Here is a 17546-nt window from a genome sequence, read left to right as displayed (position 1 = left end):
CACTACTTTCCAAGATGTTTCAGAAAACAAAATACACATGCATTTAATGTTAAATAACAATGTAAGATGATACATTATTAAGTACCAAACATATGTTATTATGTTATCATCAGAAGATACTGTAAGTTTAGATTTGTTTGGAGAGAATGTGCAGTAGTTAAGAAAATTTTTTTAATATCAGATTTCCCACCAAATTTCCTGTTTTAGGAAGTGTAGAACTACTGCTGACAAAATTTAGTCCTATGCAGATAAAAACAATATTTAAATGATATGAAGAAATCTTCCAATCTCATAATAATGACGCTAATGCTCAACATACTTTAATCACAAAATTTTTCTACCAAAACGAATTCTTTTATAATAAAAATATAAAAATTGACATTTATTTAACATTTTGTGAAAAACAATTTATATATATTTTCTCATGAGCTTCATGACAATAGCGTAAGATCAGTACTATAGGTATCAATATCTCAATTTTTAAAATGAGTATAGTTCAACCTACAGAGCTTAAAAAAAACTTGTCTGCAGTTAGCTCCTAAGTGTTAGAAGCATGACTCAGGTTCTTGGCCTTAGAGTTTAAAGAGCTTTTACAGATCATCTAGTCCAATGCCTTCATTTTACCAGCTGAGGATTGAGATACAAGGAACAAAGTCACATGGGAGTAAATGGAAGAACAAGCATCTGAACATAGATAACTCTGAATTCATCATTGTTCCTACTATGCATTACCTCTTTTTCACTCAACATTAAACTAAGTAGTTTTATTTTCAATGAGAAAATTATATCTGCAATTACTTAGAAAGAATATAAATCAAAGTATATTATTGTATTTTAGATGCCGCTAAACATGAATTATACTTATAAATTTTTGTTACCACAGGAAAAAAATTGTTTCTGACAATCTGTTTTCTTTTTCTTTTTTCCCCCAAAAGCATAGATATTTCATATCTCTGGATTTTTCCAAGTCATAAATGATTTAGGAGTAAAACTCATACAGAAATTAGGAAAATATGCTTAGAAGCCAAGACAAGCAACACATGGGAAGTGCCGCAGGCAATTGGGCATAGAATTATAAACATTACAATAGTACACCCCTGAGATAGCAAGATGTAGCCACACCTGGAGAGTCACTCTCATAATCCATTCCCAAGCCAATAATAAAAACAAGACTGAAGCCAAAATGTGAAAATTCAACTGTACTACATTGGTTTTGGTCTCAGAGGTCTCTACATCAAACAAGCATAAAATAAGCTGGATTCACTTTAGCCAAATATGTTTCCACTTGAAACAAGATCATACTTTGTTAAGAAGGCCTCAGGATTTTACTAGATGCTGTAAATCTGCTATGCAGCTGTGGGTGGCACAAATTTCACAATAAACTAGACTACTGAATAAATAGGGAAAGTTCAATGTAAAATAAGCAAACCCAGAACAATAAAACTATCATCAATCACCCATAGCCAATTCCTGGAGGAAATATGTACCCATATTTTCTCTATCATAACAAAATTATTCTATTGCTAACTGGCTCACAAATTTCATGCTGTCCTCTTCTATATTTATTCCTTCCATTATGCATGTAATGGATCTACAACATTCTCTTCTTCCCTACTGAAATTCCTCTTTTCTTTCAAGCCTGTTTCTGTTTGGTCCTTGAATCCACTCTCCAGAAAATTAATAGAATGGACTGTAAGAATCCAGACCTAGGATCTTTACTCTAACTCACTCTTGGCACAGATCCAGCTAAAAAGATCCAAATTTAGATATTCTTCCTCTTCATATTCCTTTCCTACTACTCTACTTCAATCTTGTCCATATTTTATTCTTCATTGATTCAATAATCATGATAAGTTCCACTACAAAGACACCTTGGACTACTTTGGGCTATCAAACCATAACATAGAACAGATACTTAAAAACATTTATTGATTTAAGTAATTAGTTTTTTAATGGCTAATTCCCAAAGCATAAAATAAGGAAGGAGTATAGTTTAGGAAGAACAGTGGACTTGTGGTCAGAGGATCTAGGATGAAATCCCAGCTTTGACAATTACTACCTCTGTTGCTAAGGGAGAATTGTATTCTCTGTCTGGGCTTCAGTTAATGCCATCTAAGGAACTTGAACCAGATGATCTCAAAGGTTCCTGATAGTATTAAATTTATAATCATATTAAATATAAGAAGTATATTATATATAAAGTTTATTTAATGATTTAGCTAACTAACAGAATCACAAAGTTGGAGGGCAATCATGTAGATCAAAAAGGACTTCAATAAGAATAAGAATAAGAATCCCTAAAATATTCCCAGAAAATTCTGGCTCTGTTTGAAGCTCTATCATGAGGGGAACACAAAAACTGCTAAAACTGCTAAAAGTTTATCCTCTGAATAAAATCTAATAAGTCTATTCCTTCTTCCATATTTTGGGTCTCCAAATATTTGAAGAGGGCTACCACAGCCTTCTCCCCCTCCTAAGTCTTCTTTCATCCAAGTTCCTTTCAATTATCAGAAACAATTCTGAAAATGAACTTCACTCAGGATGAGTGAAGCAGTACAAACTTTTTTTTATATTCCTGCCAGAAGCAGGTGTAAAACTCAAGATGACCTCACAATTTTCAGAAGCAAAAGTATAGCCTTTCCCTTATCCTAGATGCAAAGTCCCTCATCTCGCAAATGGCAGGGGAGAAGTTAATATTCTTTCCCACCCTCCTACAAGATACAGCCTTTAATAAATCTCTCCTTTAGCTACATATATTGCATGACCATTTAAATAAGCCTTAGCTCCTCTTGGGGAGGAGAAGTTAAAATTTATGAAGCAATTAAGTATGTGCATTCTGGCTAAACTATGATCTATGTCTTACTTTCAGCTTTTTTTTTTTTTTTTCATACTATATAAATTGGATTTGTCCAGTTTTAGCTATTTTCAATTAGTTTCTGGGAGCTCTCCTGCTTCCCTCCTCTAGCTTATTTCCAGTCCCAAATTTACAGTTTTCTTCCACTATGGGGACATAACTATTGTTTCTTACACAATAATTTCTTATATGATCTTTAGGATTCTCATCATCCTGGGCTCCATATTTTGGAGAAAGTCTAGTTTATCAAAGTATAAAATAAACTATTTGGAAAAACATAATACTCCAGATGGCTCTAACAAGACTATACTTCATCAAGGTTCTTCAAGAACGTCAAGGCCTAATAACTAAGGTACTCTGTCACTTACTCTTACGGTATTAAGATACCTAATCCCTATACTTCCTTTTCTACTTCTTGCTCTGGAAACAATATTCAAATCAATACAACTACTGCTATTATCATTGACTGGAAAAAGTGTGACAATCTGTTGTCCTGTGGTTCCACTCACAATAAGTGTGAATACTCAAATAAAAACATCCTTCCCTCTGTGTAACTCTCTCAAATGGGATGTAACTGACTAATAATACAACATAAATTCCAAAAGGGAAGAATCAATCTTTTATATTTATATCCTTGATGCCTGAGGACACAATACCTGGAATATAATATAAATGCTTTTTTACACAACTAAGTCAGATTGATTGTCTCTCATCTTTTTTCTTTTAAAGGATGCTTTATCTGTCTTAATACAGATCAACAAAGCAATGGCGTTTTTCATAAGCATATCACATTGTTCACACACAATGAATGTGAAGACTATGAAAACTCTTAAATCCTTGACACAAGAAATGTAGATAAAGCTCTCACTGATTCCAAAGTATTTGTCAGAAATCGATTTTCTGAAATCAAGTACAGAACTTGATATATATTTTTATGTGTGTGTATGTGTATGTGTACATATGTATATGTGTATGTTCAATTTAGCCTACCTTTTAAATTTTCACATATTTCTGAATCATGACTGTTAATCAATGTGAAATTTATCCCCAAAAAACTGTACATCATCTGAAAATTTTAAAAACTTACCTATACTATGGAACTATATTTAACATCTCATTGATATTTTCTTTAAAAATAGGGTAAATATTAATTCTCTGTTTTAAACCTGTCCTAGAACTTTCTTGTTAGTAAAATAGATAGGAAAAAAAGCAAACAGGGATTTTTTAGAGAAATGGATTAAAGGTGATAACCAAAATTAACTCTTGTCTAGAATGGTTCAATCAGTCATCATATATTAAAGGCTTACTATTGTTATGCCACAATTCTCTTTTATTGTACTGACTCAGTTTCCCCAATTATCCTGACTCAGTCACCCTGTCATAGTTCTGTTCTGCTCTCAGCACCCTGACTCTGACCCTGTCTCAGTCTACCCCCGAGTCTGAGCCATGTTTTTATAGGTCATTCAGAACTCACATTATTTATTGGATTCTTGGAGACAATAGTCTTATTCAGCCCTGGGACCAAACCATGGATCCATTTGGTCCCAGTAAATCTCTCCCTTTCAAATAAAATATTAAATATTCTTTAATCTCTATCTTGCCTCAGTTTTTCCAGCATTACACTATATGCCAGGTAATATACTAATCATTGTCTCTGCCATTCACCTAAAGTAAATAGTGATAAAACTCATTCTTAAATAAAGTGAAAGGATTAGAAAATTGATTACCCTTTATTTACTCTATAAATAAGAGAAGTGAGGCAGAAGATAAGTGATAACAACTTTGTTACTAAACTATTCTGAAATGATGTCTGAAACAGTATTTGAAAATTTTCCCATTCAAATTACCATGATTATTACCGAAAATCAAAGTGGGGTAGAAAGTCAGTATGGGTGGCATGAGGGAACATTTTACGCTATTGAAGTTAAAAATATTTGTATTAAGAGTAATGGTAAATTAATTAATGTTTCTGGGAAAAGTAGAGTACAGAATTATTACTAATCATTGTTCATCAACTGAACCTTCATCTAAGACACTGAAAAAAAACCATAAACAGAAGAGTACCACAAACTAGTCTTGAGGATACTTCATTAGAAAAACAATTCTAAGTTGATACAAATCAAGCGTTGTTAACCTGAGAAATGTAAACTTCTTTTTACAGTTCATAAAATATTTTATCTGTATTTGAATACAATTGGTTTTCTTTTACAATGTTATATATTTTATACATTTAAAAAGATATTCTGAGAAGAAATCCAACAGATACCTGCAAGAAAGAAAAATGATCTCCACAAAAAGTATAAAGCCACCTATTTCCCATATACATACTCAAGTGAAATACTGATATTTATTCTACTCTGAATAATGATCAATAAAACAAATGAGATACTAGGGAAAAGTATATGCAACCCAGCAGAATTGTTTAAAAAAAAAAAAAAGTCCACCAGAAGCATAGGAACAAAAGGAATGCCTTGCCACAACCTCTTTACTTGCCTATTAAAAACTACTATCATACTATCACAACTAGAGATGTGATGGATCTGCAAGGCTCTATGTCTGGGAATGAGAAGAAAGAAGGGATATCCTAAGAACAGTGATTTAAAAAAAAAAAAAGCCCCAGTATACAGATCTTAGAAGAGCACCGAGAGCTGTAAGCATCAATTGTAGTCCCCCTCCCCCACCCCCAAAAAAAATCAGTTGTAGCTAGCACAGTGCTATATAGTTTAGACCAGGAAAACCAAGAGCAGGAGTTTATAAGCTTTGGGAACCTAGCAGTAGAAGATTTCAAACTATATTACAAAGCAGTGATCATTAAAATAATCTGCTTCTAAGTAAGAAATGAGTAAAACAACAGAATAGATTAGGTACACAACAGACAATATTGTAAATTACCATGATACTTTAATCTTTAATAAACCCAAAGATCTTTTTGGTGGCAAGAATTTACTATTAGACTAAAATGGTTAATGAAAATGAAAAGTAGTGTGAAAGAAAGTAGGCACAAACTAACATCTCACAGTATAGAAACAATAAGGTGAAAATGAACATGATTTAGACATATAAGGTGACATAAGTAAATTGGGGAGTGGGCATGGAAAATTTTTCCTGTCAGATATATGAATAAGGAAAGAGTTTATGACCAAATAAGAAAAAGAAAGGATCAAGGGAAGTATAATAATTTTGATTACATTAATTATGTAATTTAACTTAAAGTAATTTTGATTACATTAAATTTAAAAGGTTTTCCATAAACAAAAGAAAAGAATTAGAAGGAAAACAGGAAACTAGAGGAGTGTTTACACAAAGTTTCTTTGATTAAGGCCTCATTTCATAAATACAGGGAAATTAGCCATATTAAAAAAAAAAGCCAATCTCCAATTGATATTCAAAAGATATGAACCAACAGTTTTCAAATGTAGAAATCAAAGCTATTAATAGTCATATGAAAAAATGCTCTAAATCATTATTGATTTGAGAAATGTAAATTAAAACAACTCTGAGATAACACTTCACACCTATCAGCTTGGCTAAGATGACAGAAAAAAAAAAGACAAATACTAGATGAGGTGTGGGAAAAAAGGATAATATAAAGAGAAGTACATGTGAGTTGTTCAATAGTAATACCTATAAGAAGGGAAGAAGGGAAGGGGGAGAGGGGAAGAAAGGGAAGTAAGGAAAGGAGGGAGGGAAGGGAAGGAGGAAAAGAAGGAAGGGAAAAGGGAAGAGAAGGGAGGGAGGGAAAGAAGGAAGAAAAGAGAGAGGGTAATACTCAATCAATTATATAGAAACACAGTTTTTCCTATTCCTCGTCAAGCTATTGTTGACAGGCTTCACAATTACTGGAGTCTTTCAGCTCTCTGAAATGCAGATTCTAAGTATCTGGTAGTGGGTCCAAGAAAATAAGATTCATGCATATGTCATCATTTTCTTTCTAAGTAACACTAATTCACAACCAGTATATGTTAATCTGAGATAATTTTAAGTGATGTACTAGAATGGTCTAAAGAGGGAATCTAGTCACCTTTGATTCATGCAGAAGAATATTTAAGCTCTTGACAGTAAACAGAAATTCAATGTGCACAAAGATCAATCCTACATTATTAATTATAGCCCTACCTTTATCCCTGAAAATATTTTGCATTAATGGATTTTTGCAAGACTAGTGGGGTTGATACACAACATAGTGTGTAGAGAAAGTCACAAGCAATTAGGACATGCCAGGTGCTTTATTTGCAGCCACTTTTTGTTTTTTTTGAAAAATCTCAACGCAAGACTCTTTATCTTAGCATGTTTTGTAATACGGAACATTCATGAAGTACAATGAAACTACATAGTAAAACATATTTAAGGGTTAAAAATTTTTAATATGCTTGTATTTCTGATTTTATTTTATACATTTTGAGAAAAAAATGTTAAATTGGTTTAATAATTGATTTCCTTTTTTCCACAAAGATGTCTCTTACCTCTTATAATTTCATAGGATTTTACATTCTTTTGTAATTTAGTGAAGAACAAACAACCTGGACATTCCCAGGTACTTTCTAAGACTTTCTTATCTATCTTTAATATACTTATTTATCTATCATGAGAATTGTTTGTTGTTTTGACATAACCGATTCTACTTTTTATCAAATCATTATTGTATAATGAAATATTTTAATGCTTCTTTTTCATAGCTTATTTTATAATACTAAGATAAGCATCTGAGTGGCATAAGTTGGTAAACAATCCGTGAGTGTTCATAAACAACTGATAAACATATTGCACCTTTAGACAAGACTGACTTAAAATGGGAGAGTTTAAAAAACAACTTCATCCTTAGCCTACATCATCATCAGATATTAATCAAATAACCTGGTAAATAAATTAAATCAAATGTAAGTGTAACCAGCTAATGTCCAGCTAGAATTATATGAAATTCACAAGGGCATGTGAGAAGTAATTCATTTGGGCCCCCTAATTTTATTCCAATCAGTATTAATCAATTTGACAGGATCACATCAAAGACCTGTATATAAGGCTCTAGAGCTATGAGCTACAGGTGCTAAGTTCATTTACTTAACTACAGGAAGTTAATAAAAGGCCCTCCACCCTTGTTTTTCCTTGTCATAGTGACCAAACCCAACATGGCAGAGATCACAACTACATGGAAATTCCCACAAAATATTTTTGTGCCTCTGGAGCAAATGACCACCTTATAACCACTTAGGTCACCCAACTTGTGATAACTGGTATCATTTCCTTGTGTCCAAACAAAGGAGAAGCCTATCCATCTTGTATGGAGATAGTCCTTACTTTAACCAACTTGTGACTCTGCTGATATATTATTTTCCTTATTTTAGCTTATGCATCACACATCAAGCAGTAGAATTATTCTGTATCTGCTACAGTTGTTCTGGACTACTGACCTTTTAATATAGTGCTACTGGCTCAGAGCTCTGTCTTAGTTTCTTTTATTATAGGTGAGATGATTTTAATCTCCATAAGAATTACTAAACATAAGTAATGGGAAATCAATCTTACATAAGCAAATCAGTTTTGCATTGTGTTATGATGTTTTGTTGGACATTTTATTTATTATTTGTAATATTTATTTAAAATATTACAAATTATGCATGGAATATTATACCAAATAATGAAAAATAAATGAGAAGTATACCACTATATTTGTGATAACAAAAAAACTATCAAAAAACTAACCATTTTTAATTCCTGTTATGTAGCTCATGTCTTATGTTGCTTAATCTAATGAATAGCTTAGCTGAGTCTTTATATTCATCTTATATATAAAACTAATAATTAAATTAAAATTTAAAATTATATAGTTGCTGAATAAAGCAATCATTTGATTGCTTTGTTGACTAAAGGCTACAAAGATTTGTGCTAACACATTAATAATTCTTTTTTTAGAAAAGGTTAGGGTGATGTACACATTATAAATCACAAATAATTCATAAAATTAAATGCATTATGTTTTAACTGATATGAAGTGACCTGTTAATGAAAGTACAAGGACAAAATTAAATTTAAAAATGGAAAAACAAAAATAATTCTGAAAAACTGGAATGTACTATTCAAGCAACTCCAACCAGACTTATTTAAACAAAAGGCTGATATGAAATAATGGAAAATGAGTACTGCTGGACAATGGCTTTAATTTTAATGATTTCCTAAGAAAGGTTAAATGAAAAATTTTAAAAGGAATAATATAACAAACACTATATTAACAACTTCAGGGAATCAGCTATTTAATCTCATTACCAAATAGAAATATAGAAGTGAAAGGCTATATAAGTGTTCACTTTTAACTAATTTGGAAGCAGAAAATATGAAAGATTATATATAATAACAAAAACCAGTGAGAAGAAAATGAAGAAAAGTAGGCCTGAAATAAGTAAAATCATTATATTATTTGTGGATGGAACCAGGAGAAAACAACAAAAAAAGGAAAATGGAAAAGATCTGCAAAGATTTTTTTTTTTTAAGTTTTTTAGAATTTAAAGACAGTATCACAAATGTGACTGTGAACCCTTGAGGAAGCAAAGTGACATTGAAGAAAACAAAGATAGGAAAAACATTTAGACCTGATAAAGAAAGGAGGTTTGTTCTATGAATAACACAAATTTGAGGATACTGAGCATCTGATTCTGAAGGTAGCTAAAGGAGATCAAGATTTTCAAAGTAATAAAAATCCCACTATCTATCATCCAGGAGTTCTAAGGAATCTTTTTTGTTGAAGGTAGGCTGATTATCAAAGAATGGATAAATTGCCTTCCTTATCTAAATTTTGGACATTTTTATAATTGGAGGTAGCAAGTTACTTGGAATGTAATCTTATCTTTTCACTTCCTCTAAATCTGACTTAGCAATAGATAACAGAATGAAGTGTATCCTCAAAATTATAATTCAGTTTTATGGGAATTTGCCAGATCTGATATTTTCCATTGCATATATTTTGAGAATTCTAGAGTTTGAAGCTCTTTGGGCCAGAGAGCACTATGGGAGAAAACCCATAATCCCTCTCTCTCGTATCCCACAATTCCTCCCTCTTGTATAAAAGAAACAGACACAGAGCACTTTGAGAGATTTCACCGGAATGACATGAAGAGTGGTGCTGGCTCTGGAGGCTGAAGAAAGCAGAGGCAGAAACAAAGGACAAAGCGGCAAGAGCTCTTGGAACCAAGCAGAGAGATAGGCCTCTAAGCTAACCGGGCTATATTGGAGATAATAAAAGATCTGAACTTTCATCACCTGGCTGCATTTGGGAAGATGACCACACCGACAAAATCCTGATTCCAGGGAAGGCACCCAGAGAGAACTTTTATAATATTTTATAGAAGAACAAGAACCCCACATTTGAACTCTAACAGAAAATTATAGTTATATCATAGAAATTATAATAATATTTATCAGAGTACTTGAATTTCTGAAAATAACTTACCTTGAATTTTCCTCAAAACGCTGCGCTCTTAACTGGTAAGACACATACAAAGAAGATGCTATAGCTATTAATTGTTGTTTTTCTGTCTTAGTTAACTTATGACCTAGAAGTAAAAACAAAGGGAAGGAAGAATAATTTAAATATTTATGTAAACATGTAACATAATATAGAATTATTAATCAAGTAAGCATTTCTTATGCTAACACTTTGCTGGTAATTTAAAGAGTTTAATGAGATGTGTTTGCTGTCATAAAATTCTATAATTAGTGGAAAGACAACACACATGAAAATATTTATTAAATATCACATTGAAATAGCATGATTGTTAAAATAAAGTGAAGATTTTGTGAAGTCCCTAATATATTCCTGAGAGAAATTATTTCATTTTGTTCTCTTTTAACATGTGCAAACCTCATATCCACAACTCTCCAAAGTATCTTCCTTTAGTTTTTACTACACCAAGGAGGTTGAGACTATATCACAAAAACACATTAATTCAAATTTTCCCACAAAATTTACAATTAGTTTCTTCCCAATTGTTTTAGGTCATGCTCCTCCTTCCAATGTTAAGCACTCTCTTCATATTTCTTTGGTATATTCTCCAAACTACTCCAGTGCCTTAAGCAATCAGGGCCTAAATATTTACCTATACCTACTTCTCTTGCATTTTTAATGTTGATGATGGTGGTAGTGGTGATAAGGTTGATGAAAGAGAGATTTTATAAAGCACATTGAGTTTTGTGAAGCACTTTACAACTATTATCTCATTTGATACTCTCAATCACCTGAGATATAATTATTACTGCCATTTTATAGATGAAGAAATTGAGGCAGAGATTAAATATACTCTTTTTGTTATTCTTTTTAAAAATTATTTGCTATTTTCCCCAAGTTATATTTAAAATGTTTTTTTTTTTTAACATTTGTATTTTAAAACATTTGAGTTCCGGGTTGTCTTACCTTTTTCCCATCCCCAATTAAGAAATCACATGTGAAGTGTTATAAAAAACATTTCCATAAAAATCATGCTGTTAAAGAAAACATAATAATTGACTATAATAATATGCTGATTATACAATAACTGTCTACAAAATACGTTAAATGTTACTTTTTCAATAAGCTAAATTTTAGAAATATGTTGAAGTTCTCTACAAAATGCTAAATGAAGTCAATTAAAAACAAAATATCATCAACTTTTTGATGGAAATTATATAATTTTTAAGTGGAGAAAAAGTAATGATTTCCGACAGAATTAGTTGCAAACAAGTAATAACTGGAAAATATTCCAATAAACACAAACCTTTGAAACCATCAGGATATACATCAGATAGGAATTTAGTGTTAATGTCTCCTTCAACAAAGCGTTTATGGTTGACCACTTCTCGAAGTAAAGCAATATTATGTGAAACACCTAAAAAGAAAATAGAATTAAAACAAATTAGAAGACTATTACTAAGAAGAATATATTATTATTATTCCTGAGAAATTAAATAATGTTATATGATTGAAGGAATTCTAGGAAGTTACTTTCCTTCTCTATCTGAATTCAGATATAAATGCAATGTACACATAGAGAGTGTGGATATGAGTTGACTTTTATGTGATGATATAAAAATACATATATGATATTAAAAACATTTAGAAGTAAAAAAAAAAAAAAAGAATGTACTGGGAGAAGAGAAAATGGGGAAGCAGAATAGGGCAAATCACATTATGTGAAAATGCAAAAAAAAGACCTATTACAGTAGATGAAAAGAAGACTGGATGGTGGTGAGCATTGTTTAAATCCTATTCTGATCTGACTTCTAAAGACTTCTAAAAGAGATTAATAGATTCAATTGGGGAAGAGTTTTCTTATCCTATAGGAAAGTGGGAGAGAAAAAAATGAAAGAAAAGGGAGGTGAATAGCTAGAATGTAAGGGAGAAAGGAGAGATGAAAAAGTGAAGAAGAAAAAGGGGAGAGAAAAAGGAAAAAGGACCCAGATTAAGGGAGCCATTGGTCAGAAGCTGTTGTTGCTTCTCTTTAATTCTCAAAAAGGACCATGACAGCAGAAAGGTGTGTGCCATGATACACAAATGAAATGGATCTAAGTGAGGGAAGGCTGTACAAGGTCACCTGCCTCACTTTTTGGCTGGCCATCTACATATCAAAAGCAAGGACAGGTGAGAAAGGACAAAGTGAAAAGAGAGAGATTAAGCATAAACAGGGGAAAACTAAGATGGAAAAAAATAAACTATTAGTAATCATAATGTGAATGTAAATAGGATGAACTGGCTCATAAAATGGGAAGTATATAGGCGACTAGATTAAAAACCTGAATCCTACAACATGCTGTTTACAAAAAACACATTTGAAATAGAGAGTCATGCTTACAATAAAGATAAAAGACTGAAGCAGAATCAATTATGCATCAATTGAAGTAAAAAAAAACAAAAATCAAAAATTTATTTAAGAAACTTATCCCCATCCAGGTACCTCTCCCATTAGGTCATTGTTCTTGTTATCCTATAAAGAAGCTTGCTGTCCCATACTAGGTGCTGGACTCTTTGAGATTATAGTCTAGTCCAGCCCTGGGAATCAACCATAGATCCATTGGTCCCAGTATCTCTCTCCATTTAATAAACTATTGAATTGGTTTTTAATCTCTGTCTTGCTCAGTTTCTTTGGCATTACAAATCAAGTGCTATAGAAACAAAAAAAAAATTTTTTTTTAATATTATCAACAAAGCCTAGCAGCAAGAGATGGAAAAAGACATCCCCTGTCTAAATGTAGATGATATAAAATATTTGGGAGTCTACCTGACATCACAAATCCAGGAACTAGATGAAAACAATTACAAATACTTTTCACACACATAATCAGACCTAATAACTGGAAAAAATATAAATTGCTCATAGGTAGGTTGAGCTAATATAATTTTTTTTTAAATCTACCTAAATCAACTTACTTATTCAGTGCTATACCAATGAAACTCTCTAAAAGTTATGTTACAGATACAGAAAAAATTTTAATAAAATTCAAAATTGTATCTGTTACAGATATTTTTAAATTATGACAAAATTCATCAACAAAATGGTCAAAATCTCGAGGGAATTAATGAAAGGAATCTAGCTTATCATTACCAAATCTAAAACAACAATCATCAAAACTATTTGGTATTGACTTAGAAATAGGATAGATCAGTGGGAGAGCAAAAAATACTTTACTTCTTAGACCTGATGGAGAAGGGAAGCATTTATGTACCAAAAAAAAAAAAAAAAGATAGAGAACATTATGAAATACAAAATGGATGATTTTGATTATATTAAATTGAAAAGGTTTTGCACATACCTCCCCCTGCCCCCAAAAAAACACAAAAACCAATGAAACCAAGAAAGCTAGGAAACAATTTTTACTGCCAGTGTTTCTGATAAAGGACTCATTTCTAAAACATATCAAACATGTCAAATTTATAAAGTATATGTCATTTCCCCATTGATAAAAGGTCAAAGGATATTAATTTCTTCAGATGAAGTAATTAGGGTTATCTATAGTCACACAAAAAAATGTTGTAAATCACTATTGATTAGACATGCAAATTAAAACAACTATGAGGAAACATCTCATACTATTGGCAAATATCATCAAAAAGTTAAACAATAAATGTTGGAGATGATTTGGGAAAATTGGAATGCTAATGCATTTTTGATGGTGGTGTGAACACACCTAACCATTCTAAGAGAACATTCTGGAATTATGGCCAAAGGCAACCAAACTGTGCAATCTTCTGATCCAGCAATATCACTACCAAGGTGTGTGAGAGAACAAAAAAGGGAAAAGGATCCCATGTATAAAAATATTTATGGCAGTTCTTTTTGTGGTGGCAAAGAATTAGAAAGTGAGGGGATACCCAAGATTTGGGGAATGGCTGAACAAGTGTGGTATATGGATGCAATGGAATACTATTGTTCTATAAAACATGATCAGCCGGCTGATTTCAGAAAAATCTAAAAAGACATATAAACTGTTGCTGAGTGGAGCTTATTTGTTAAACAGAACAAGTAGAATATTATATGTAACTATAGCAACACTGTGAGATGATCAACTATGATAGACAGCTCTTCTCAGGATTGAAAAAATCCAAGACGATTCAAAAAGACTCATGATGAAAAATGCTGCCCCTATCCAGAAAAATTAAAGAGATACTTAAAAATAGTATTTTTCACTTTGGGGGGATTTTCCCCTTTCTTGGGGTTTTTCTATTCTATTCTTATTTTTCTTTCAGAGCATGACTAATTGTGGATATATGCTTAATATGATTATATATGTATAACTTATACTAGAGTGTTTACTGTCTTGGGAAGGGAGGAGGCAAGGAAGAGGGGGAAAAAATGGAACTCAAAATCTTATAAAAGTAAATGTGTCTATGGGGAAGAACTACATAAGAGCAGAAACTGGAGAAAATCAACATAGGAAAAGCACTAGAATTTGAAGGCATTGAGAAAGGCATCCTATAGAAAGTGAGAATATAAACTGAAACTTGAAGGAATTCAGGGAAGTGAGGAGGAGAGATGAGTGAGCGAAATCCAGGCATAAAGTAACCCATGAAAAAGATAAGAATTAAGAAATGGAGTGTCTTGTCTAAAGTACAATAAGAAGGCAGCCAATGTTATTGAATTATTCCCGGAGATGATTGGAAGCTACTGCAGTTTAATGAGGAGTGATGTGACATGGTCAGATTTTAACTTTAAGGAAGATCACTTTTGACAGCCAGTGGAGTATGAACTAGAATAGCAACAGACTTGTGACAGGATGAGTAAACAAAAAGCTAATGAAATAGACTAGGTCTGCTGTGTCCATGATCTGCACCAAGGTGTGATAGGGCAATTATGGAGGCAAGGTCAGAGTAGATAAGGAAGCATATACAAGAGATGCTACTTAAAATTAAACTGTCTTGACAACAAATTTGATATGGGGGCAGGAAAGGGAATGAAGATAAGGAAATGAGAATGATATTTGCAGCATAAGCCTAGATGACTATAAAGATAAGGGTAACCAGAAGAGTAAAAGGGATATTGGAAGGATTTGGGTGGGGACTGGAAATGAGGAGGATATAATAAATAATTCAGTTCTGGATATGATGAATTAAAAGTATTATAAAAATTACAATTCAAAAGTCTACGTTATAAAAAGTCTAACATTATTATAAAAGTAAGGCTTATTTTCAATACTAAATCACATATTCAGATTTATGAACCACTGGATTCAACAAAAATGAATTGGTAATTTTCTTTGCATTCTTCTTGGCTTTAGAGGTTTCCATTTCCTCTGGCTATTTAGCCAGAACTTTATAGTTCTTCAACAGATCCCACTTTCTCTGAATCTGAAAGACTTTCAAAATCCTCTGAATATTCAGGACTAAATCAATCATTACCATCAGCAATAATATCATTCCAGAAACATCACCTTCAACCTCCGGATTCTCTAACTCATTTGTGCTAAATCTGTGTACTTATTCTTCTCTTTGTTCTCTATTCTCGCTCTCTTGGCAATCTCATTAGCTAATGTGAATTTAATTTCCATCTCTGTGCAGATTATTGGTAAATCTAGTTATCCAACACCAATCCCCTACTAATCTCTCCAAGCTAGTAGATATTTAAAATTAGATGTCCTATAGCCATCTCTACTTCTGAATATCAAAAGAAAGTTGATTATTCTAAATTTACCTCTTGCTATAAAAGATAGTCCACTCAGGACTGCAAGCTTCAGATTTTCAAATATTCTCACTCTCTTTCATCCCACATATCCAATCAATTGCCAAGTCTTATAATTTCTCCTACAAAAATATCTCTCATATATCTTCTCTTCTCTCCATTAAAAAAGCCACTATTCTAATTCAGGACTTCATAACTAACTGGTCACCTAGTGAAGAAGGCAAAATGCTTCTATTTGGTCTCATTTCCTCATGTCCATCCTCCAAGGAAAAGTATTTTTATTTACACATACTTATTTTTCTTTCTTTTTATAACTTTTAATTTTCAAAATACATGCAAAGAAAGTTTTCAGCATTCACCCTTACAAAATCTTGTGTTCCAGAATTTTCTCCTTTTCTTCCTTTCATAGTAAGTAATCCCCTAGATAGTAAGTAATCTAATGTAAGTTAAACATAGGCAATTCTTCTAAACATATTTCCACATTTATGGTGCTGTACAAGAAAAATAATATTAAAAAGGAAAAAATAAGGGAAAAAAAGCAAGCAAACAACAACAAAAAAGATGAAAATACTGTGTTGTGATCCACACTCAGTCCCTACTCTTTCTGGATGCAGATGGCCCTCTTTATCATAAGTCTATTGTAAAGAGAAGTTTTAAGGGTACAAAGTATGCAACATTCACATAAACACATCCTTACACAATTAAATCTAGTAGCATCCCATTTATTATTTATTGAATTGAATATTGTTCTTCATACCATTCTAATTTTATTAGATTACTCTTTGACCACCATTCCATAGTGATTCTATAATCTCTACATAATAATTTCAGTTCTGTCCTCCAAAACTGAACAAGATAAGTCTTTATCTTGTTTATTCTATTTTATTCTATATAACAATTTTTTCTATATTTTTATTTATATTTATATGTATAAATATACATACTGGCCCATTTCCTTTAAAAATATTGATATAAAAATTTGAAATAAAACACTGGCAATGATATTACAACAATAAATTACAAGGATCACACATAATGAGCAGGTGAGAAATAGATTATAAAAGCACAGCTAGTTCAGTATTAGTAAAACTAACATCATAACTGACTATGTCAGTAACAATAAAACAAGAATATTATCTCAGTTCAAACCTGGCCTCAGACAGTTAATACTTTCTACCTGTGTGACCCTGGGCGAGTCACTTAACCCCAATTGCCTCAGGGGGTGGAAGGAGGAGGAATACTAGAAAGCATAGCAATCAATAGACTTTTCTTTAAAATGGTAAGTGTTATCCATCTGTAATGGCAATAAGATAGGAGATCTAGAAAAATAATTAAGAAAATATAGATATAAAATAAACTCACATAAATTGCCAACATTTTTATAATTACCAACAAAGATGAGCAGCAAGAAATAGAAATTTCACTAAAAAAAACTATAGACAATATAAAATACTTGAGAATTTATTTCCCAAGACAAAGACAGGAAATATATGAACACATTTACAAAATATTTTCCCCTCAAATAAAGTCTATTTAAACAACTGGAAAAATATAAA

At 31.9% G+C, this 17546-nt stretch overlaps 1 protein-coding gene across 1 annotated transcript in view; it reads right to left on the bottom strand.

Moving 5' to 3' along the window:
• The window catches only part of PCCA (propionyl-CoA carboxylase subunit alpha), a 459620-nt gene that overhangs the window by 181658 nt on the left and 260416 nt on the right, over positions 1–17546 (bottom strand). Inside the window, exons 17-18 of the mRNA XM_051984074.1 lie at positions 11596–11706; positions 10296–10398 (exon numbers count right to left, since the gene is read on the bottom strand). Coding sequence (XP_051840034.1) covers positions 10296–10398; positions 11596–11706 — 214 coding nt within the window. The remainder of the gene's footprint in view (positions 1–10295; positions 10399–11595; positions 11707–17546) is intronic.

The sequence above is a fragment of the Antechinus flavipes genome, chromosome 3, assembly GCF_016432865.1.
Source record: "Antechinus flavipes isolate AdamAnt ecotype Samford, QLD, Australia chromosome 3, AdamAnt_v2, whole genome shotgun sequence".
NCBI lineage: Eukaryota > Metazoa > Chordata > Mammalia > Dasyuromorphia > Dasyuridae > Antechinus > Antechinus flavipes.
The sequence above is the reverse complement of the archived record's forward strand: the minus strand, read 5'-3'. Positions and strand labels throughout refer to the sequence as shown.